Source organism: Corvus kubaryi, unplaced genomic scaffold, assembly GCF_017639235.1.
Source record: "Corvus kubaryi isolate FWS band 111438036 unplaced genomic scaffold, C.kubaryi_AGA036_p1.0 37249, whole genome shotgun sequence".
Taxonomy (NCBI): Eukaryota; Metazoa; Chordata; class Aves; order Passeriformes; family Corvidae; genus Corvus; species Corvus kubaryi.
In genome coordinates, this window is record NW_024581072.1 from 593908 (window position 1) to 617887 (window position 23980).

The 23980-nt window shown below is 37.1% G+C and overlaps 1 protein-coding gene across 2 annotated transcripts in view; it reads right to left on the minus strand.

Annotated features, from left to right (window-relative positions):
• The window catches only part of ROR2 (receptor tyrosine kinase like orphan receptor 2), a 143855-nt gene that overhangs the window by 29084 nt on the left and 90791 nt on the right, over positions 1-23980 (minus strand). For both annotated transcript variants that reach the window (XM_042023398.1, XM_042023397.1), the window contains exons 2-4: positions 15957-16034; positions 6043-6330; positions 4932-4962 (exon numbers count right to left, since the gene is read on the minus strand). In XM_042023398.1, the coding sequence (XP_041879332.1) occupies positions 4932-4962; positions 6043-6330; positions 15957-16034 (397 nt within the window). The remainder of the gene's footprint in view (positions 1-4931; positions 4963-6042; positions 6331-15956; positions 16035-23980) is intronic.

Below are 23980 nucleotides of genomic sequence, written 5' to 3' on the forward strand. Positions count from 1 at the left end.
CATTTGTTTCCATCATAAAAATATATGACTGCCCCTCACATCATGCAGAAATTTCCCTCTGGGGTCACAGAAAAAGTGTGCTTTGGGGTATGTAGACCATGGAGAATAAATTGCTCAGGAGCCCAGCCTCAGGGTTACCCACTGAAGTTTTAACACAGCCACATTACTGGATTTTAGACATTCTGTTTTCCACTGTTTGGAAGAAATGGTTTTTTCCCAACTATGACTGCTTCATCATTTTTCTTCAATGGACTGAATCTTCAAAAACTTACTGTTGTCCCAAACTACCTGAAAATCAGGCATGAGAACATGCAAATTTATTCTGAAAAATTAATACCCCAAAAATTACTCCACGAAGTAATGATCATTTCTACTTGGCGGCAGTGTTTCTTCTCACCCATTTCTCCTAAGCATCCAGCATACAGGCATCAAAGGCCGCAAACTGATAACTGATCTTAGTCAGAGTTCAATAAAACAGGGACTTCCCAAAGTTTCTCGGAAAACGCAGATCCCCTGCACAGGGCTCTGGAAAGAAATGTTCATCTCCTGGCATCCTGAGCAGATTGCAGAAAGGTCATGTAGGGAAAAGTGTAGTAGTGACAACAGAGATGTTTCCCAAACATCTGTCAAGAACTGAGCTTAAGGGCACTCCTTTCTGCCTGAATTCTGTGTGCCTTCCTCACTTCCACAAAGGCCTCACCAGCTTTTCCAGAAGCCCTTAAGAGCCAACAAACTGAATACTCAAATATTAGATATCCTCCATCCCAAGCTTGTTTCAAGGTGGCACGACTACAGTTAAACTGCTTCAAAACAGGGATTTTCCCAATGGGTAAAATTTAATCTAACCATTCAATTCAAAAGAAAAATGTATTAGACTAGAGAACACGCAGTCTTTTAGAATGGCATTATTTTCTAAGAGCAACACTTCTAGAAAGAAAGACAACTGTTTCTGCCCTTCTACTCTTAGACTCCAAGATATTAATGCCCATTTCTTTGTTTTAAATCATGGTAAAAAAAGCATTCTCTGGTATTTGCCAAACTTTTATTTTATATTCATACGCTTGTATTTTTCTGAACAGATAGGATGTCTCTCTTTTGAGAGGCAAAACTAATAACACTAATGATACAAAAGGTAAAAGCATAATGCAGTGAAAGAAAGGATTGCTGGGCTACACTCTAGTAAAACAAGCCTTTGGTAGCACAGTCCTCTGGGCAGCAAAGGCTAATCAGAGAATATCTTTTGGACTGTGTTTTGATTTTATTTCCTTTGTAAATTAATCTGTTTTGAAGTCTTTGATAACTTTAATAGTTTTAATAAACAGGATATATTGTAATTCCCCATTTCTACAGGAAAATCCCTAGAAATTTTTACAAACATGGATCTTAAGAGAAAATAAAGAGGTCTCCAAATAATCTGCAGCAATTTAAGACTACATATTTGGTTGAAAGTTTTTACATTTCGATTTTTATGAAAGCATCTCAACTTCATTACCTGAAGGTCAGGATGCTTTTTTGCACTGGCAAGTCTGACTGCGTAACACACATTTTCTCTCTGGCAATCTTTAATTGCAAATTAATTCTAGAAATTCGCAGCGTGAACTGCATAAAAATACCTTGCTAGATGGTATCTACATAGGTAATGTTCCTTATCCCTTAATATTCATTAGGTATAATTTTAAACCAAGTTACAATGGCTTTATGTTTCAGGTTTCCACTGAAGCATGTCTTTTTTGAAGCACTAATACCAGCAGCAATAGGTCTCACATGGCTCAGCGCAAGGTTGCACTATGCAGACAGCAAATGGAAAGAGTCTTTTGTTCCATGAGAGCTCCTTCCAAGCAGTTAGGTATTCTTTGGCCTTTTTCCACCCTTCCTCTTTTCTGGCTTTCAAAATGACCTGCATGGTTTTATACAAAATATTCAGTTTTTAAAAAATCGTAATCAGTTTCTCAAAACAAAATAATTATACCACCAAAACATGGCATTTTATTTGAAGGACTGATTTTTTAAAAAATCAAAACAGAAATATGCGTGCAATGAGGCAAAGATTTCTAATCCCTGAAAGCTCTTGGGCCTCATATGATAAGACCCTCATGACTTCTCACTAGACCTTTGACCTGACCCTGTTTTTCTCAAGTTTCAGGTTACTCTTCAATCTAGTGGATATTAAAAAAAAAAAAATCTACCAGCAGTGTACTCTTCACCTTTTAATGGAAGGTCCAGAACAATGACAGCACACTACTGCTTCCAAGACCAAAGGCACAAGACCCATTGTGAAGAGTCATAAGCCAAATGACAGGACTTCTTAATTTTTTTTTTTAGTTATTTCTTTCTTTATTTTAACTTAGGGTCACAAACTAGCAAAGGTTGCATAGCAAAGCATTAAAAACCTAGGAAAAACCAGGATGGAAGATGTCTTGGGAGCCCTAATTTACTTCCACTTCAGGGAGAGAATATAATTAAGAACTACACATCACATACACAGTATTTTTTTTTTCACTCTGTCAGTTGAAATATTTTGTTTATGTTGGTATTTGTGAAACATTAACAAGATCATTCTCAGTACAGGAGAAGCACTTGGAAAATACTAGGGAAGCCAAAAGAAATATAATTAATTACTTGTTCCATAACAAAAGTGAATCAATGTAAAACTTGGTTCCCAGGTTTGTTGGTCTGACATAGGCCAGAAGAGAAAGGCCAAGGAGAATGTATCCCATGATACACAAGAAGGACAAACTGGTGGTGACTGATATGGAGAAAGATGAGGTATTTGACTTCTTTGCCTCAGTCTTCACGGCAGTCACCCTTCCCAGTAGTCTCAAATCCTTGCTCCTTGGTGTGGGTATGGGGGAACAAAGTCCCTCCCACTATACGTGAAGAGGAGGTTTGGGATCACTTGATGAAGCTGAATAGCCACAAGTCTATGGGACCTGATGAGATACATTCCAGAGTCCTGAGGGGTCTGGCTGATATTCTTGCCAAAACAATCTCCATCATATTTGAAAAGTCAAGGCAGTCAGGCAAACTCCCTGCTGACTGGAAAAAGGAAAAATTACTCCCATTTTTAAAAAGAGGAGAAAGGAAAATCTGAGGAACCACACACCGGTGAGCCTTACCTTTGTGTCTGGGAAGATCATGAAGCAGATCCTCCTGGAAGTTATGCCACAGCATATAAAAGACAATGAAGTCACTCAAGGCAGTCAGCATAACTTTACTAAGGGCAAATTGTGCCTGACCAATTGGGGGGCCTTTTGTGATGGAGTGACAGCAGCGGCCAGTAAGAGAAGACAACAGACATCATCTATCTAGATTTCTGTAGGCCTTGATACCATCTCACATGACATCCTTATCTGCAAATTGGAGAGACATGGATTTGATGGACTATTCAGTAGATAGGAGACTGGCTGGATGGATGCCGCCAGAGAGTTGTGGTCTAAGGCTTTGTGTCCAGATGGAGGCCATTGATGAGTGGTGCCCTCAGGGATTTCTCTTGGCACTGGTGTTCTTCAATATCCTCATCAATGACACAAACAGTGGGATCAAGAGCACCCTCAGCAAGTTTGAAGGTGACACGAAGATGAGCAGTGCCATTGGCACTACAAATGGACCTGGGCAAACTTGAGAAATGGGCCCACAAGAACCTCACAAAATCCTACAACTCCAAGTGCCAAGTGCTGCAGCAGGTTGGAGAAATCCCAGACATGAACAGACTGGGAGTTCAAGTCATTAAGAACACCCCTTGAAGAAGGACTTGGCAGTTCTTGTGGATGAAAATCTCGATGTGACCCAGCAGTGTGAGCTCTCATCCCAGGACAATTGCATCCTGGGCTGCATCCAAAGCAGCGTGTCCAGCAGAGCGAGGGAGGGGATTCTACCACTCTATATGGCCCTCACGAGACTCCACCTAGAGTCCTGGGTCCAGCTCTGGGGTGCTCAGCACAACAAAAATGTACACCTCTTAGAGTGGGTCCAGAGGAGGCCATGAAGATGATCAGAGGGCTGGAGCACCTCTCCTGTGAAGACAGGCTGAGAGAGCTGGGGTTGTTAAGCCCGGAGAAGGAGAAGGCTTTGGGGAGATCCCACTGTAGCCTTAAAGGGTTCTCATAAAAAGGAAGGAGGGGCACTTTTTATACTGGCAGATAGTGCAGGACTAAGGACAATGGCTTTAAACTGGAAAAGGGCAGGTTTCAATTAGATGTTAAAAAGAAATTCTTAGAGGGTGCTGAAGAGCTGCAACAGGTTTCCCTGAGAAGCTGTGGATACTTCACCCCTGCAAGTGTTCCAGGCCAGGCTGGGTGGGACTTTGAACAACCCGAAATAGTGTAAAGTGTCTCTGCCCATGGCAGGGGGGTTGGAACTGGGTGATTTTTACAGTCCCTTCCAATCCAGACCATTCTATGATTCTCTTTTCATCTTTATGACTGAACCAGCAAGTGAGCCCAGGCATATAACAAAAATCATCAGATCGCCACTCAAGTCAAAATGACACTAACAAACAGAGGTTTTGCCTAGCTACTCAACGACAGGATTCTAGTCTTGTTTTACCTGACTTTTCAAGTTATAATAATATAACATGGGTAAATTTGCAACCACAGTAACCTAAGCATTTTACCCACTCATTTTTAAACATTCTTCCAGCCCATACTTGCCCTATAAACAATTACTGTTCCAACGTGACTTTGTGGTAATTTACTTGTTAAAAATATGAAATAAGCAGGCAGAATTTGCTCAAGAACAGTCAATCAAATCAAAACCCACTGTAACACAATGCTACCTTTGAAAAGGTTGCATCCATTCTGTGAATTTTTGATCAAATTAAGATATTTTTAGCAAGAACACTGTGGTTGCAGGCAGTGTTTATTGAGTTTATTAACTAAATTCTGACAGAAAAAAAGTAGTCAGAGTACATTAATTTTACGAAAAGTACTTACTGAAGATTGTGATTTGGGCTGTTTGTTGGACCTGCAAACATAAAACAAACAAGTATTGCTGACAAGTTAAGCTCAAGGACAACATCATAAAAAAAAGTCAATAGCAATCTAAAGGAAATTGTCTCTTTAAGGAAGGTTTGTCTCAAGATTCAAACAAAATCCTCTGCATTCCTGAACATAATTATATATTGTTATTTTCAAAGCCACAAATAAAAATCACATGAATCTACTATCTCCTCCAGCAGCAACTTGAATGGAAATAATTTTTGTTTATAAAATATCTTCCACCAAAATACCACAGGCAGTTAGATAAGGTGTTATCTAGACACATCACTTACCTTTTAATAAGCCCCACCTGAGCCTTAATATCAGAATTTATGATGTGTCAAGGAGATGATCAACTTTTGTCACAGCAAGAACAAGGTTCAATACCCAGCACTTCACTTCAATACTCAATCACTACAAACTAAACTGTGGAATTAATTATTTACATAACAAAATTAGAAAACAATTTTAGAAAAACGCATCTCCCATTTTTTCTTCCATTGCTCCAGAGACAAAACTAAATAAAAGGCTGACTTCCAGATTGGATGGTTAAGTCTCAAATATGCAATATAAGCACTTCTTGAAAGGTGTGATGTACCTTCAGGTGTCAAAGGACAGAATTTGAGGCCAGGCTTCACGTAGCAGTACAGAACTGAAATTCGCAAGGATAGGCCCAGAACCATGAACATCACACAGAAAACCTCTTCTCATTCTTCTCTTCAGGTTTTGGTTTTTTCACAGACTGAGTTCAGCAGTAGAGTGAAAACTCCAGGCCATGAAATATTACCTTTTTTTTTTTACTTTATACTGGCACTTCTTTAATTTTTTCTTCACTGTGTATTTACAGACCTTACATCTGTATTTACTTTCTTTTATTACCAGTAAAGGGGTATCAAGTTCAACTGAGAAGTTCTGTGCTGGGAGAGAGGCCCCAGGCACTGACTTTATTTTCTTTTGTGTTGAGAATTTTTCTTAAAACATTAAATTCATTTCTCATTATACTATGGTTAAAACCAATACCTAGTCTATAAATCAGTGTGAGTAGTTATAAAAGCCAGGAACTCACCGAGCCTGACAAACAAAACTCCTGTTGCAGTTATTGTCTTCATCCCATTTGAAGCCACACACTGGTAGTATCCTGTGTCTGTGGTATCCAGATCCTGGATTCTCAGACGTGAACCATAATCTGTTTTTCTGATGATGATCCGTCTTGGCTCCTGAACCACTGGAGCATCATTTTTTAGCCATTTGACATTCGGGGATGGATTTCCTGCTACCTTGCAGTGGAGGATTGCTGTTTGCCCCTGGACTACAGTGATATTGTTTACTGGTTCCAAGAAGGTCAGGAAGTAACCTAAGAGGATAAAAGGTCATAAAAGATCAAACTTTACTTGGGTTGTGGTAAAAGCCTGCTCAAAGGCACTTTTCTAAGAGAGAACCTTGGAAAAAAATTCAGTTTTCTTTCAAGCACTCAAAAAATACTCAATAAATGCAAATCACTGTCCTAAGAACACCACAGCAGCACACTCCAATTCGTGTTTCGTTGCTGACTTCGTGTTTGTGTGCAGGTAGGTATGCAGATTAGAAGGTCAATCATGAATTGATACCATTACACTCCTAACTGCCTATCTGGACACCTATTTTGAAACAGTAGTATTTTTCTACATCTGACATGCTAACACACACCTCGAATGCTGTTCTGTTCTACCAGCAAAATACACCCTCGTTCAATAAAAGAGTAATCCCACTTGTAGCCATTTTGGAATATCATCGTAATTTTACCACATAACCTTCTTACACGATTACAGATTTGTCTCAAAAAGAACTACAACTGGAAAAGTTACTTTTAGATATTAATTTGACTTGTCAGTTAATCAACAAAATCTTAAAATTAGTCTGATTTGGACAGGCTTATCTTATAATAAGTTTTAAAGATTATATGTATCACATTAAATTTAAAGAAATAATGTCTCAATTGCAGAAGTAACCTGTGACAGAGGGAACTCTTAAGCTAATTATAGATTGCCATTTTTTACTTAAGTCAAAAAATATGGTCAAGGAAAGGCCTATACAAACACTGCGTAATAACATTTTGTAGTTATTTTGCAAGTGAAAACTACAAGCCCTAATTGGTGGTTTGTTGAAAGCAAAGGGCTTGTTAAGTAGGCTGTATTGGTGATCTCTAGGGATGTCAAAAAAGAAGAAATTGATGGAAGGACACTGTCAAAACATGACAGTCAAATCTTTTTTATGTTATTATTTAGAAATTGATTTGGTGTTAGGAGTCCTGCAACTGACACACATCACGAACTGAAAGCTTGACAACAGGTAATTTCACTGAAACAATAATGTTATTACATTACCTTACAAAACAGGTAAGAAAAGTATCTAGCTGTTATGGTCATTTTTGTTTGTTTCTGTGAATTTAGACCATCTAGATGTAAAGCACCAGGAATTCAAATTACATTATATTCTTATGCCAGCTGGACCCAAATATCAAATAACTTCGATGGATGCCCACATGCGGACATTTCCTATCAGTCAGATTATTTTGCAAGTGTTTAATTAAGAAATAGCATATTATGTGCTGGAATCTAACACCAGTAAAGAAATGGTCCACGTTGATAGTCTAATTGCTGAAATACCTAAAGAAAATTGATGCTCTGCTTTGATTTATATTTGACAGGACCATGAAAATCACTTCCTCTGTAATGGTTAAGTATAGCACTGGAGAGGGGAGCAGTAGAAACATCAAAATATAGTAAGTGTGCAAAGCCAGATTTTGCTGGAAAACTGGATTTTCCTGTGTATTGCATTGTTCTCTACTACTGGCCTTTCGAAAGAAATTCTGTTTTAATTAATAATATGTAATTGCAGTGTAAGCAAGTGTGAATTTAGTTCACCACTGAATAGAAAATTAAATATTAAATATTGAAAACTTACAGGAAAATTATTTTATCCTTTTTTTGTCATAAAATAATAAATCATTGCTTATGCAATTTTATTGTTTTCCCTATTTTTAATTGAAAATCTTTAGCAGACTTCAAAACATTTTGACAAAACACAACAATATTTATTTTTGAAAAACTTATATAAAAGGGAGAAAAAGTATATTAATGCTTTCAGCAATGTCACGCCACAGTGTCATTTGTTATGGTTTCCAATTCCATTTCGTAGCTGAAAAAATAGAAATACTACGATGACATTCTGGCAGGGAACAGAAAACCAGTAAATTACCTTCTTGATATAGGAAATTGAAGCCATTGATTTAAACTTGTTTAAGCCAACATTTTACATACATAAGCATTTCTAGCAGCATGAAAGAAAGCATGATCAGTCCTACCACAAGGTAGAAAAGGATTTCCCATGTCTATTTCACTCTTAGCTTGTTATTTAGAGACCTGTTTCACTGCTTTTTCACAATCTGTATGTAGTTTATTCTCATCAGCGCCACTGAGATACTGGGCTGCGTCCACAGGGGCATTACCTAGCAGAGAGAGAGATACCATAATCCCAATCTACTCAGTGCCTATCAGGCCACACCTGGAGTATTATGTCCAGTTCAGGTCCCCAAAATTCAAAAATAACGCAGAAAGACAAGGGATGGTCCAAAAGAGGGCTACCAATGTCTGCTTGTGAGGAAAGACTTGAAGTAGTTACATCTCTTCTCCCTGGAGAAGAGAACGGGCAGGAGGAGCATCATCACAGTTTTTCCATACCTAAAAGGCACCCACAAAGAGAATGGAGACACTCATCACAAGGAGCTACATGGAGAAGAGAAATGGCAATAAGTGAAAGAAGGCAGGAAATGTTTCATTTCAATAGAATAAAGATATTTTTTGCAGTGAGAACAATCATTCACTGGAAGAATGAACTGCCTAGAGATGTGGTGGTGTCCTCATCACTGAAGGTTTTCAAGATGTGATTGAACAGAGTACCAGATCATTTTGTCTAGGCTTTCTTTCCCCAAAAATGTCGCACTGGATGATCTTCAGAGGTACCTCCCAGGCTGGAATGCTCTGTAGTTCTACGGGTCTATGATCCAGCAATTGTGGGGAGAGGCTGAATGCGCTCATACAAAGGAGGAAAAATAGACTGTTTAAGACCTTTTTTTGAGAAGAAGCTGGGCCACTTCCAGCATGGAGCCAGCACAGAGGTACATTCGTCTGGCTCAGAGATGCTTCTGATTCCCAAGAAATGAAAGAAGCACAGAAGATCTGTCTAAAAGGTGGGACCAATTCAAATGATGTAAGATGACAGACAGGGATTGTGTTTTGTCTGACTCTACTGCACTTTTTGCTCTTTACATCCAAGTACCTGAAAGGTCTATATTGTTCTTGTGCCATTGGTCAGCTTTTATGCCATTGGTCAGCTTGTAGCTTCCTCAAACCCTTACCACTATTTCCCTTTTTCTGATTTAAAACCAGCTGGGTGGAATCCAGCTCCTTCTTTTTGGGATAGTCATGGATATTGCATTCAAATACATTTGGATGAAAACAGATAGTAAATTTACTTATTAGGACTTATTAACTCAGGATTAAAGCCATGTTAGAACTTCTTGTTTTACTAATTAAAACAGAGCTACTGCAGGAAGTAATTAGATCCATATCTTTTAAGCCATCCAAAATATTTCATATGAATCTACGAATCTAATCCTAATACTAACTAGAACAAAACTATTACCATGAAAAACAGTGCCAAAGATTTATGGATTAAATCAGACCCAGTGCAATTAGATAGACTTCCCCTGAAGTCAGGGTAACTGCATCTATTTCCTGCAGGTCAGAATTCAGCTTCAATTCATCATTACTCCTGTCAATTTTACAGGTATTTTCTGCAGTGTTTATATTACCTTCTTATTACAAACCAAGTAATAAATATTTTAACCTAATGAACTTTGAAGCCTTTGTGTTTTCCAAAGTTCTCCAGAGCAGCCTAGGAGCAACAGAGCAGCTTATGGCCTATCCCTTGCCTTTGTCCACTCTCAACTCCACACTCTCTACTTGCTGGTTTCATTTCCTCTTTGAGGAGTGATGTTTATATACTCACTGATTCTGAAGTATTTGTATGACAGAGCGGGCAGCCATTTGTTGAGCTGCTCTGTTATTTGGTGTCCACTTTAGATAACCCATAATTGCAATTCTTTCAAACAAAGTGGAAAATGTAACCAACCATGTTCTAAAGAATGTTTTCTTTATTTAATTTCTGTGGTGATAATCAGCAGTTACTTTTTTTGTAATGTATGTCACACCACAAACACAGTGTAGATGCCAGTTTGAGGCAAAGTTTTGGGGAAAAAGCAAATTTTCCCAGGATAAATTAGGACCTCAACAATGTACAAAGCAATTTTTTTTCCCAATCTAGTTCTCCTTCTGTCTTAGTAAATCTTAATTTGGACAGGTATGAAGGAAAATTAAATGTGAAGATTGCTCAAACTTGTATTAAACTTGTGTCCTATATTTTGTGTTAAGCATCAGTCAAGTAGAATTCTTTAGAACTGGAACAGAATTGTTAATCTGTTTTAATACTAACATAATTATAAAACAGAGAATAAATACTCTCCATATATTTTGTGTTTGTTACATATTGCCAAACTTGTAAATGTCCTATAGTAAATGTCATATTATAAAGAATTATATTTTATTTGGGAGATGGATAGCAAATAGAATTTTTTAAAAATACAAGTATAACGTCCAGAAATTTCCTGTGTTGAGAAAATAACATTGAGTTTTATACTCTGGCTGGTTTCCAAGGGTCACTGAAATGAAGGAAAATGCTTCCTTTGCCTTCAGTGGTCTTTGGCATGGTTTAAGTATTTCAAAAGGAAAATCTATCTGGTAGATATTTCTGCATTTGCTGTAGGCAACAATGCTGTAAATTCAGTTTCTCTTTTAATATGGTTTCTAACATAGTTTACAACCACTACTAGTATTTATTTTGCTTGAACAGATTAAAAACTCTTCTGTCAAGAAGCTATGAGAGGACAATGCAACTTATCTATATATTATATTATGCTATCATATTCTACGTACTCTATGAATAACATAGCTTAGGAAAATGACTGACATGAATTCCAGTAAAACACTTTCATATTTTGAAAAACCTTTGTAAGGTTGCCAGTACTTCATATTTTTAAATGGAATAAATTTGATATAAATATATCAAACAGAATCCCACAGCAGATCAACATCAAGATGACAGGTCTATTATTCATGTTTTGGCAAGAATATAAAAATAATGTTTTCCAGTGTGCCTCAAATCATTGTCAAGATATGCACAAGAATAGAACTAAACTAAAAACCTAAAGGGTGCAACTATCACTAAGACCTCACATCCATATTATATTTCTTAGTTTTATTTACATTACTCTGGCACTTATGTGTCCCAGTTATTGGCTCAAACCATGTGTGTTGTTCTTGGCATAAACACAATATAAAATGATTGCTTCGCTTTTGTTATTTTAAGATCTTAGCTGTGATTTTGAAGTTCATTCTAAAAAAATATTTTAAACCTTCTTAGTTACTTCAGATCATGTAAATTCTGGCTTAATTGTTTTCAATTCAAGTTTTAGTTTCTGTTCATTTTTTATTGCTTTTACTCTTTTTTTCCTATGTGATTTTAAAAATAATTATGCATTCATAATTTTAAAATAAGCTTCAATATGGCAACCATGACTTGTATTTAGTAAAATTTGCAACTCTTTTTATCTCAGAACTTCCACATAATTTATGAATATTGAAGTCTCATCAGATGGGATGATACCATCACCCTTATTTTCCAAATGCAGGAAGCAGAGCAAGGGGAGCCTAAGCGATTTGCCAATTCACACATGGACTAAGTGTCAGTATCTATGATACTACACTGAGATTCACATCTTTCTGTATTCCTGAGACAATGATGCTCTGAGATAATCATCCATTTTGGCTCCTATCCAAGTTGATTCCCCTTTCTTTCTGCCCTGCAGAAGGAACACAAATACTGAATATCCAGTTTTTGAGAAAAAGAGAGGAAAATTTGAGTCATACTAGATACCTGAAGATAAAACAGTCTTTTCAGACCAAGAAGTAGTAATTGCATGTATGCTTTATCACTTTTTAGAAAACTAATTTCTCCGTAAGACGTATATCTTTACTTAAATAACTTTATCCAACAGTCAAAAAAGCCCATAAAGCCATCAGTTTAGTACTACATAATACATCACAGGTTACAAGAGTCTCGGCTTGAGATACTCAGAATTTAAAATCGGCTGTTTTAAAACAAGGGCAAATACTTTTTTTCCGCCTAACTGCATAAATTCAGACCATTTTCAGATTCATGGAATAAAAATTTCCAGTGTTCAAAATCCCTACAAAAATATGTATATTACAATTTGTGTAACTAGAAATGGGGGGGGGGGGGGGGGGTTCCCCTAAGCTATCTTGCTTTTTCTTTTTTTAATGTCTTCCCACCTCTTTTCATTTTTGTCTTCAAATAATCTTCTTTTTTAGATATAAATAAAAGAGCATGATCTTTCTCACCATGACTCTTTCAAATGGCAAATTTCTGTACTGGGATTTTAAGACTAATAAAAACGTATATCCAATACAAAAGGGGTTTGGGACTGTATTTTAAGTAATTAAACTAATGATATTTCCACTAGAAGCAAAGTCACATTTTCCCACAATAAGACATAATTTTTCACCTAGGATGCAGACTTTAGCTCATGCAAAACTGAGGAAGACATCACTGTTCCAAAATCTACTGTGTTATGAACACAGTACTAAGCATAAAGTGTTCACAAAATTGACAGGTAATCTATAAGGAACATAAAAGAAGTGCAGAGTTTTCCAGGCTTATTAAAGAACTGAAGACTGTAATAGGAGAAAATGTATGTGAAAGTTGCTGAAATTCAAATAGGTGTGTAACAACATTTCTGTAAATACTTGAGTTTAGGGGACATGAATGACACCACAACATCTTGGCAGGTGGTGAGAGTCCAGTAAAGTGACTCCTTCCACAACTAAATCAGAACTCCAAATACACTGAGAAACACCATCCTAATAAGGAGGGTAGATTGAAGCCTAAGACTCATGATTCCTTGCACAGAACATTTTCCAAAATAAAAAACAGTCTCCCCAATTCTTCACCCTCTGTTTTATTTAATCACAAGATGAAGATGAGTGATTTACAGTATATTGGAGCCAGATTGGGAAATGGAAGGGATGTTGGCAGGTCTCCCACACGAGTAGTTAAGGAAACTACACTGTTATATACTGCCAGGTAATATTTCCAGATGAAATGATACCTTTACAGCCCAATTTAATCCAATTTGCATCTCATTCTTCATCCTATTTTTTTGATCTCAACGTACAAAAATCCATCCAGAAACATGTAAAATAAGTTGATCTGGTTCACATGCTCTTGAAATGTCCTTAGGAACAAGGAATGAACTGCCAATCTAGGAATGAAGCAGAATTAGCCTTGAAATACTGTCACAATGTGCACATTGTCCTATCCTCTGAAATCAGTGGGGTTTTAGGACCCAGTAAGAGTATGTTAAGAGTGTTTCTGCAAAAGAGAAAGACACCAAGCGAGGCTGACTTGAAAGTAAGATTGGGGAAAGTATCATCTTTGCAAACAATGTACTGAGAGGAGAATTGTGCCCAAGTGTTTTATTTTTATTCCAAAGCAGACCTGAGTTCTTCTACAGCAAATGCTCACTGCTCTGCTCTGGTTTTCAGTGAAACATTCCCCAGGGGCAGTGCTTTTTTAGTCATTCAGGTGTTTTTTTAAAGGAAACAGGGAAAGATAAATTCTCCTCAAAGCCCTAGCCAAGCCATGGTCCCTTCTCATGAACTATCAGAAGGCTAGCTTCACTTGTAGGAAGAGACTTGCAACACTTTTTAAAATGCACATTATTAATAATACTTTGCTTAACCCAGTTATGTCTTTGGAGATAGAATCATTTTTCAGGACTTGTGGAAGATTCTAGAGAAGAGATTCTAGTCTCTTCTAGAGAGACTAATATGCTTGGTACTTCTAAAGTAATTATTTTGGGTATTATTAAAGCTGGTTATCTCCATGCCTGTTTTTAGTCTATTCTAAAATAAGAAAAATTTTAAAAATGGGAGGTTACAAGCAAATCAGAATAAGGAAGGAAAAAGGTTGCTGTGATGGAAGGGCTGAAGAACTGTTTCTATGGTCTCAACAGTATGCCCAAACTTTGAAGTAGAACTGTCCAGTGCTTTTTGGTAACAAAACCCAATACCTTACTACTGTGACACAGGAACACACAGGCTAACATTCCAATTATTTTTGCCTGTATGCAGAATTTTGTACCCACATTAAAAAAAAAAAAGGGGGGAGCGAAATGAGGCCATTTCCACACCAGGCATGCTGCAAACTAACAACTGATCCTATACCAGTGAATCATTTAAGAACATGGGGCCCTTTTTTTCTTCCTTTTTTGTTTTTTTCCCAAAGGAAATATACAATTCTTATGATGTAGAAATGTTTGAGATGTGATTAATTACTTCCTCAGACAGGTATTGCCTGTGGCTCTGGAAAAGAAGGAAATAACTGGCAGTCCTTTCTCAGCAAGAATTTAACCAAGCACTGTCACATGAAAAAAAACCAAAACTTTTTTGTGTCTGTAGCCATAAAAGCTCAGACATAGCAAAAGAGAAAAGTGGGACCAACTTGCCAGGCAAACAGATGCAGTTAAAGATTAAACATGGCCCTTTTCCACCAAAGGTAGTGTGTACTTCAGTGTGAATAAAACAACTGGTAGTATGCAGTGCTACTGACAGGAGGGACTATTACTGAAATTTATTCCCATAATAGATGGCAACTTCTAAAATATTTCAGCAGCTTCTGAAAGCAGCAAAGAGTTGAGAAATGGAGTATACCAGGTCTTCTTTCCAAATAGGAGGGACTTATTCCCACACTGACAATCAGCAGCAAGGGGGTTACACATATGCAAACAGAAACACATCTTTTTTTACTGTCTTATGGACAAAAATTAAGGAAGATTCTGTATAAAACTTCCTAATATGCAGTCAGGGTAAGAAATCTAACTAGTATTCAGGAGGACAATAATGACTAGATAACATTGGATATGTATGAGAAGTGAGACTATATTCCAAAGTACTCCCAAATTTTATGTTCCTCTGAAAGACAAAATGCAAGAACATCTGGCCAACACCACAGACCTCTGTAGACTTCAACATGTGCTCATTAATGAAGCTGGCATGACTATCTGACACTTTTCCCTAGCATAAGAGTTGACATTACAACAGCTGTGCATCCATAAAAAGAAAAATTCAGTACTACAATTGAGAAAATATAGTTCTCCAGGTAGAATACTAAAAATGTCCTGCTTTAGAAAGTTGCACCAAATTGCAATTGGAAGCACAATTTGCTGTAAGTACGTGCATCTTCAGCTCCACGAATAGGATTTGTATCTATAGTTTTAAGTGGTAAAGTATCGTAGAATTTATGTTAACCAATAAATAACTAGAAATTCTGACACTACAGTCAGTTTAAAAAACCAAAGCATTAATTCACAGAGCTACTTAAAAGGTAAATATTCTTGCGTTGTAATGGTCTAGATTTGATTACCTCAAACGAAAGATACCAATACTTAACGTTTACCCAGAGATGCCAAATGTGGTGCTCTACAAAATTAAATCAATTTCATGGCAACACGTGAAAAAAAATACGCTAAGAAGGTAATAACAGCCCTCTATGCTTGGATCAAATATCTAACCCCTCCATGTGATAGGAGTCAACATGCTTCAGAATTAGTTTTTATAGACTCCTTTAACCTTTCTATCCCTTGCTATTCCTTGGAATCACAAGTGTTAAGTCACTCAAGCTTGCCTTCCTTACAGACTTGTATTAATTGACAAATAGAGGGAATATACAATAACAGGATTTTGCTGGTCCTTTCTGAAGAATGTTTATACTTCAGCAGGGTGATGAAATTAAAACTCATTTTACCTTTAGGTGTTGGAATTGGTCTCTCAAGTCCATCCACATGACCTAAGGGGTCATTTGAATCTGGAATTTCCATTTCACCTACAAAGAAAAAAAGATTTTGTTGAATTGAGGTGTTGAGTTAACCTCTCTGTTAAAGAGCATTATAACAGTGAATTCAGCAAACACATTCAGTCCATATTCTGCTTCCAGAGCAGCAGACAGGAAACATAGCACATAAAAAACACGTATCAACAAGGTCAGGATTTATCCATTGCAGATTAGAAAACTCTACAATAATTACTTTGTGGATTACTTCGTGTTTGGCAAAATATACAGCATTAAAAACTACATTCCAGTTCTCACCAGAATAAAATTCACACATTTTTATGAAGAATGCAAACATTTCCTGGAAGCAATTCTGGCTTAGCAAACTAAGCAGTACCTGAGCTTTATTGACAGTCTCAGCTACAAAATGGCATAAATTTGCTTTTGAATTTACATTATGGTAATTCAGATTCTATCTCCAGAGGTCAGACTCATCATCACTACTTATCCTATTCTCAGCCTCATCCCTAAAAGATATCTTTAGCAATGAAAATGTAACAACTGTTATCCAAGGATTTCAAACTGTGAGGAAATAGACAGACATCTTCTGTATGTGCTCCTCTTTCATGTCTAACATATCTAGCAGCCTGCAGAGAGTACTTTCAGGTTCCTTTGTATTTGCAGGTCTTGCAAAACTCCAACCACTATAAATCAGGGGCCAACCTGTTTTCTCTCCCTTTTGAAAATATTGGGTAAGGAACAGAACTCAACTTCTAACTCAAATAAAGGTATAGATGTGCTTTAACTAAAACAACATCTAAAATTACACCTCCTGGGGTTTTTTTATATTTTCCAATTTATATTCTATCATCCAAATTCCTTACATCCTTAGCGTATCAACCAGATATGTAAATCTAAGGTCATCAAGATCCAAAGTGAAAGATCTGGGCTTCATTTTAAGTCTGTTAGGGGTGTTCACAGTATTGTTTTGTGTGAAATGAAGCTAGAGAAAAGGCTCTCCCTCTTCCTTTTGTCCCCATTACCCTTCCTTCAAACTAACCCTACAATACCACTCTGACTGCAAGTCCCACTGAAGAAATACAAGTAACTTCACCCCTGTCTTACACCATATTATGAAAGAAGAAAATAATTCAGACTCCTTTGTTTTTTGTTTGTTTTTGCACCCATTATTTGAGGACAGATTTAGCTAACCTGCCTTTACCAGGTAAAACACAGAAATCAGAGACTCTCTCTACAACAGGCTGGGTCCGAAAGTCTTGTCGTAGTACTGTCACCTTGTCATACATCATCTCTCCCTTTATCTCCCATTGCTTGAAGTTCTTTGCCTGGCAATAGTAGAGATTCCACTTGATTTGTGGTCTCATTCCCAGATACCCCAATTAGAGTGATGGTGAAGATGGTGTTGTACCCTTGGTAACACACACTTTCAATTTGGAACAGCTAAGGCTTGGGCACACGTCCTCCATCTTCTGCCACACCTAGCATTAGCCAATGGAAATCATAGATAATATTCATCTGCAGACTGCAGGGAGAAATGGACATGGGTGGCCAAGCTGGCCATTGCCAAGCTCTGCCATTGCAAATCCCAACACAGTGTGTCTTCATAGCCCTGCAGGCAGGGTACAGATTAGCGCCTGACTTTTTAACTGTACTGAAGCTTTGTCCATTTATTTGATTCAGTGTGAAGTGGTGAATGCACTGTTTGACAGGCATATTCTGTCAAATTTCAGGAGAGATACATCACATCTTGTTCTTACCAAGGGGCAGCAAGACCTCTATCCCTTGCTCTTGCTTGACCTTCTCTGTGTCACACAAGAGGTTTAGAAGGCGCAGCAGCATTTACTGGCCACAAGGAAGACAAATCCAAGATGAGACAGACAGAGCAAAAAGAAGAGTAGGAAAACGAATCAGTTTTTTAGTCCACAAGTACTTGCCCATATTTTATTCTGCTGATCATAATCCACCAGCATTCACAGGATGGAACATTATTACAAACCTGTTCTTAAGGACACTAAACTGCTTGACACTCAGCTCTCTGGACTCCAGGCTGCCTGAGATCTGTGAAACTTTTGGTTTAATACCACACATTCAACTTTAAAAGAGCTGTTTCTATTTCTTCAGTAATCTCATGGGATTTACAACAGAAAAAGACATTAGAAGTGAGGTAAATGAGCACAGAAATGTTCTCCTCTCTCATCTCTCCTTCCCACACCCATATATATTATTTTTTTTAAGCTTTTCAAAACTCAGGTGGAAAGAAACAAAAGCATTTGCTGTTCTGAAAAAGTTTCAATAATAGTTTTATGTGATTCACTCTTGTACTTGATATGCTTCTGTCTGGAAAAAACATTAATCTCCAGATGTGCTTTACCAGAGAACAATTACAAACCATAGACACCACCTATCATCAAAATCTCCAGAACTAAGAAAAATTAAAATTAAAATCCTTTGTATACTTTGCAAGTTATAAATACAAATCAGATCTGTCACTTAAACTTGTTTTTATGAAAGAAAAATGTATATTTTCTGTAATCTGCAAAATGCCACTTCAGCCACATTTATGACAAATTCCAAGCTTTAATCCTAAAGTTTCTGTACCACAACTTAAAACACCGAAGAGTTATTATCAATTTGAAAAATTAAGTTTTTAACACTATAAAGGCAACCAGCAAGTCACTATAACAAAATAAAACCTTTTCTCTTGCACTAAAGAGAATTTTAAAGTTCTGGATTCCAGAACTTAAAGGAAAGTGTTCCTGTTGAATATTATTTTCCGTGTTTTCTGGTTTTGCATTAATAACATAGTATGTTTTTCCTGCTAGGAGTGAGTCCATGGTGTTTACCTCAGCAAACAATAATTCTTGTAATATTTTTTTTCCAATTTTCCTAACTATAGCACAGATGCACCCTGATCACATCTCATCACCAACTCTCTGCAGTCTTATTCTTGTTTGAAGACCCCTACAGAACCATGCTCCTGTCTACTCCTGATTTTTTATTCCCTTTTCTCACTTCATTTAATCAATATTTCTGTAAGGGTATTCTATTATGCTTTTCTTCTTCCTACGTTTGGTATCTTTTCCTAGAAGGATATTCATGTGTTGTTCTACTCCCTGAAGTAGAAAAAAGTCCAAGAAATAATTTAAGGTGCCCAACTTTCACTGTCAGTTTTTATCAGTAAAAAACTAGTACTAGGAAAAAAATAATTGTTCATTAAACTGGTTCTAGACATCACAAAGATGTCAGATAGTCACATCTTTTTTTATATCTATAACAAATGCAGAATTGTTATACAATGCTAAGAAAAGAGGTAGACCTGCAAAATACAAAACTGGAAGAACAGCAGCAATCCGCTATACAGTTGTTATTAAAAACTGGTAAGAAAATAAATGGTCAATAACTGAACCTTAGATGTGACCTTACCAACTCACTCTGCTCTCACACATGGAGAACATTGAACATCGTGTGCTGCTGACGCTCTCTCACTTCAAAAAGGGTACAGAAGAGTTGGAAGAGTTTCAGAGAAGTACAATTCAGTGAGAATATTTACCTATAAACCAGGTTTTTTACTGCTGCTAGGGTTTGTCACTCTGAGAAGCAGATGGCTGAGTTCAATGACAGTGAAGCTCTATGGAGTTATGAGCTCTACACAGTGGATGGATCAATCTCTTGGAAAAAATGGCAATATTAGAAAAAATAGCAACCATCAATTTCAAAACAAAGGTATAACAAGGTAAGGTTTTCTCAGAGGAGATGTGGTTAGACTAAGTGCAGAATTCAGATGGGCTACAGCTGAGACTGGGTTCAATGAGACCTAACTATCTCACAGAAATCCTATGTGGGCATGGAAGACCCCAAGTTAAAAATGGCTGGAGGCTGGGTAAATACCCAGCACAGAACAGTACTATGTACCTGGATCTCTTCTTACACTTTTACTTCAGCATTTCCTTTTTTGCAGCCATCAGAACCACAACACAGCATTGCACAGATGCCTCATCTGCTCCTGTGTGGTTGTTCTCACACTTTTCACTACCATATGTTCTCTCTGCAGACATTAAGTGTATCACAGCTTATTTCTGAAGACCCACTTCTTCAATTTACATCTGCAGTGGGAGTGCGACGTAGAAGAGGTCATGAGTGCCCTGTCCTCCTTGCACATTGCATGACCAGACAAAACTTCAACAGAACCAGAACTCAGCCTGAATGCCAGTGGCCAGTATGGGACAAGGCATGTGCCAGATGTGCCACGTGTCAGATACTAAGGAATACTTTATTAATCCTCTTTTCAGGGAACACAGTCAAGCAAAATGCAGATGCTGTAAATAGTAACTCCTTTAAACTGCTCACTCACACAAAAATTATTCCTTAACTTTTCAAGGCAGTAAAGCAAGCCATTTCACCTTATGGAAAATCCCACTCCAAAAGAAAACCCATATTTAAAGTAAGTATAATAATCTATATTTATGATGTACAAAATGCATTCTGTTCCTTTGATTTATTATAGCGAACTGCAGCAAGGGGACAGGTGATACAGAAAATTATTTTCCTGCTTATATATGAACAATTATCGCTTACTTTTAAATTTCCTTTCTCCCGAAAATATGAGGAAGACTTTCTTACTGACAAGATCCAACACAGGTAGCCCCACCACTCTATTTTATGCACCAATGACCAACAGAATACAGAAGGAAATATCCAGTGTTTTTGAGACAGGAAGGTACTTTTACACTTTTGGAAAGTAAGTTGCCCAACTGATCACAGTATCAACTCACAGGGCATACACCACTCATCATAAAAGAGCCAAACTTTTTCCTCTGAAATGGCTATGACTTCACATTCATTACTTGAGAGGTAATTGCAATAAACAGATTCCAAAATGCTCATGGCCAAAAGCAGACATCAAAACAATGCATTAATCTTCATCAAAAAGCCAGTCACAAGGAGGGGGTTGCCATAATTGATACCAGGGACAAACCAAGGCCTCAGCCTCACACAGAAGGAGAAAAATAGGACTCAGGTATTTTCAACCAGAGTGGGCCTGATTGAGTTAGAGCAGTTAAGGGCTGACTGATGCAATATCCTGCAATGCTAGTAACTGTCTTTCATTATTTGCAGAGTGCAGATGAGATCTTAAAAGATGAGAAATTGCACAAACATTTCCTATTATTTATTAAAAAGCATAAAAAAAGGAGTGCCAGAGAATTATAGAGCTATCAGCTTAACTTCAATTCCTGGAAAAATAATGGAACAAAGAAGTTATTTTTAAGCATTTACAATAAAGCAGAGTGATGAGTAATAGCTAAAATAGAAGCCAACGTTGACTTGGCTTACACTGATTAGAATCGGACATAAGTCAACAATCTCAAGGTATTGCAAACAAGGCAGATTTCACACAGAACACATAAACAGCAGTAATCTTCCCCATCTACTCAAAGCTAATAAGGCCCTAGACTACTTTCTCCAATTTTCTGTATTCCATTTCAAGATGGATGAGGGTAAAACTAAAATACAGTAACTTGCACCATGAAGATAGTCTACAAAATGTGACTAAGAAAATAAAAACATAATAATTAGTATGCCTTCTTGGTCTGAAGAAGATTAGCTATGGACTGAGAACCAGTATTCTTCAAATACAGAGGTCTCAGTGGACAAAATTATCCAGTGTGGCAGATTTGGCAACCTTCTAATTCATATGATATTGCGCAGGTAATAGATGCTGCTTCTCCCAGGTGAAACAGATCTTCTTAAGATCTTTTCCAGTCTTGTGATTCTATGAGGAAAACAACCATCCTTCTACTATTGTATTTTAAATCCCAAAGCTTACAAATAAATCCTTCAACACTAAAAATTGCACAGGTCTGTAATTAGGAAAACTGCAAATTTTTGTTCCGATGTTTCTTCCACTCATCAATAATCCTGTTTCTGTAGCTGAAACCATTTTCAGATTTAAGCATGAATATGCAACCTTTGCTTCCTGCGGCTGTAACCTTTTACTCCGGTACTAACTTTCTTCTAATAACATAAAACTCCCAAACTCTCTCTTTTCAGCCTAATACTCTCTAATATTCTGTTCTTTTCTTCATAAAACTTTGTTGACCTTCTGTCAATTACTAGCCTCTGGAGCTCCCAAACAAAGGGCCCACTGTACCCTTTGATTCAGCTGCCAATCTGATTACTTTGGCTGGGGAAGGCAGGCTGCTTGGGTTGCTGAATCAGGGCCTTTCATTGAAATTTCTCTTTTCCAACATCTGCAGCCCCTGGCAACCAATTGCAGAGTGGGCTTGGCAGACCTGTAAAGGGTGGTGAATAGGCTACAAAAGATGCAGTTTGTAGCATAAAATCAGTGCACCCCTTTCATAGTGATGGCAGATTAGAACCTTCACGGCACACCTTCCTTAAATGCTGCAAGCTTCACATAAAAATAGCTGAAGGTGGGGGAAATAACTCTCACTTTCTGTTACAGTTTCTCTACTGAGACAACGGTGAAGTCTGCAAAACAGTTACTTCTTAGCTGGTTATCAGCTCACAAAGCATACTCTTCATAGGTTAGTATGTTAACTAATTAAATTTATTCTTTGGCCATTCAAAATTCTTCAAAATTACTTTCAGCAAAATTCATTTCAATAGAAAGTTCTCACCACAAGGCCATTAGAAAGGGAGTAAGCTATTTTAAGCATGCTCTGTTATAATATCAAAGTAACATTAAAAAACTGTATTTAAAGTAAAAGCAACACCAGCCTACAAGTCACAGAACCTTCAGAAAGCTGGTAAAAACCACAGACAATAAACCTTTAAAAAAGCCAAGGTTGAGTTATACAGAATACATTCCCACAACTCAAGAGCATTCCTTGTTAAAGCAAACATCTTGTTTCATTAGCATGGATTTTCCACTCTACACACTTTTTTCTGCTTTACCTAATAGCTATATTGAAATATTTTCATTTCAGTAAGTATGAGGAAAAACATTCTGTTCCATAACGTACAGGACAAAGGCAGGTACAAAGTTTATGACCTGTACCAATAAAAAGAGTATAGTTATTTGGATCAAAAATATATCATTAATTTAAAATAAAATTTTAAAAACACATAAATGTTAAATCACCTTCATTCTGCACAGCAAAGATTCATTTCTCAAACACAGGTTTAGAGAGATACAAAATGTTGTATTTTGTCAGTTAAATGCATAAAGAAGGAATCTGCATAGTGCTTTAATCTCTGTTACTGTGAATGTTTGTTCACAGATTGATCCAGGACAGACTAGCAGTGTGTTTCCAAATACTGGTCCAATGCAAGTGCATGATGAAAAAAACACTTTATAAATTTCACAATATTCCTGTAGGAACTTATTCATTAAATTAAATGAACCTTATAAACCTACCATCAAACCACTCTAAAACAGTAAAAAAGATCAGCTGGTCATCAGCACAAAACTACAGAGAAGGAATGATTCTTCATTTTCACAGAGAGCTGCAATGAACCCTCAAAACAGAAAAAAATATACTGAAGACACAGTTTATCTTCTTAGTCATCAACCAGGCGCCCTAGCAAGTAGGGTGAAGTCAGTGTGAGAAGAACGAAATCAGATAAGTCATTATTAACAGGGATTCAAACACAGACTTCAATGAATACCTTGATTTATTTCAATGCCTCATACTGTTAAAGCGTATTTTACATTAACCACACAGCTGCATTTTCAATTGCACTGTCAATCTTTATCCTCTCATTGCACAATTCTCATCATAAAGCTTAGCTATTAAATAACTTAGATTCTTCCTCCTGCAGCTCCTATTTGCCACTTAAAATGAGAATTCAGAAATGCTAGTGAGACAAACCAGAGATAAGGATTTGTTCAGATTTCAGTCACAGAAGAAGCCTTATTAACAGCTGTCAAAACATTACAGTGAAACGAACAGGACCCATGGAAAAGAAGATACTCATTTTAAGTCAACATTTTTAGAGTGCAACTAAGTTTTGAAGCT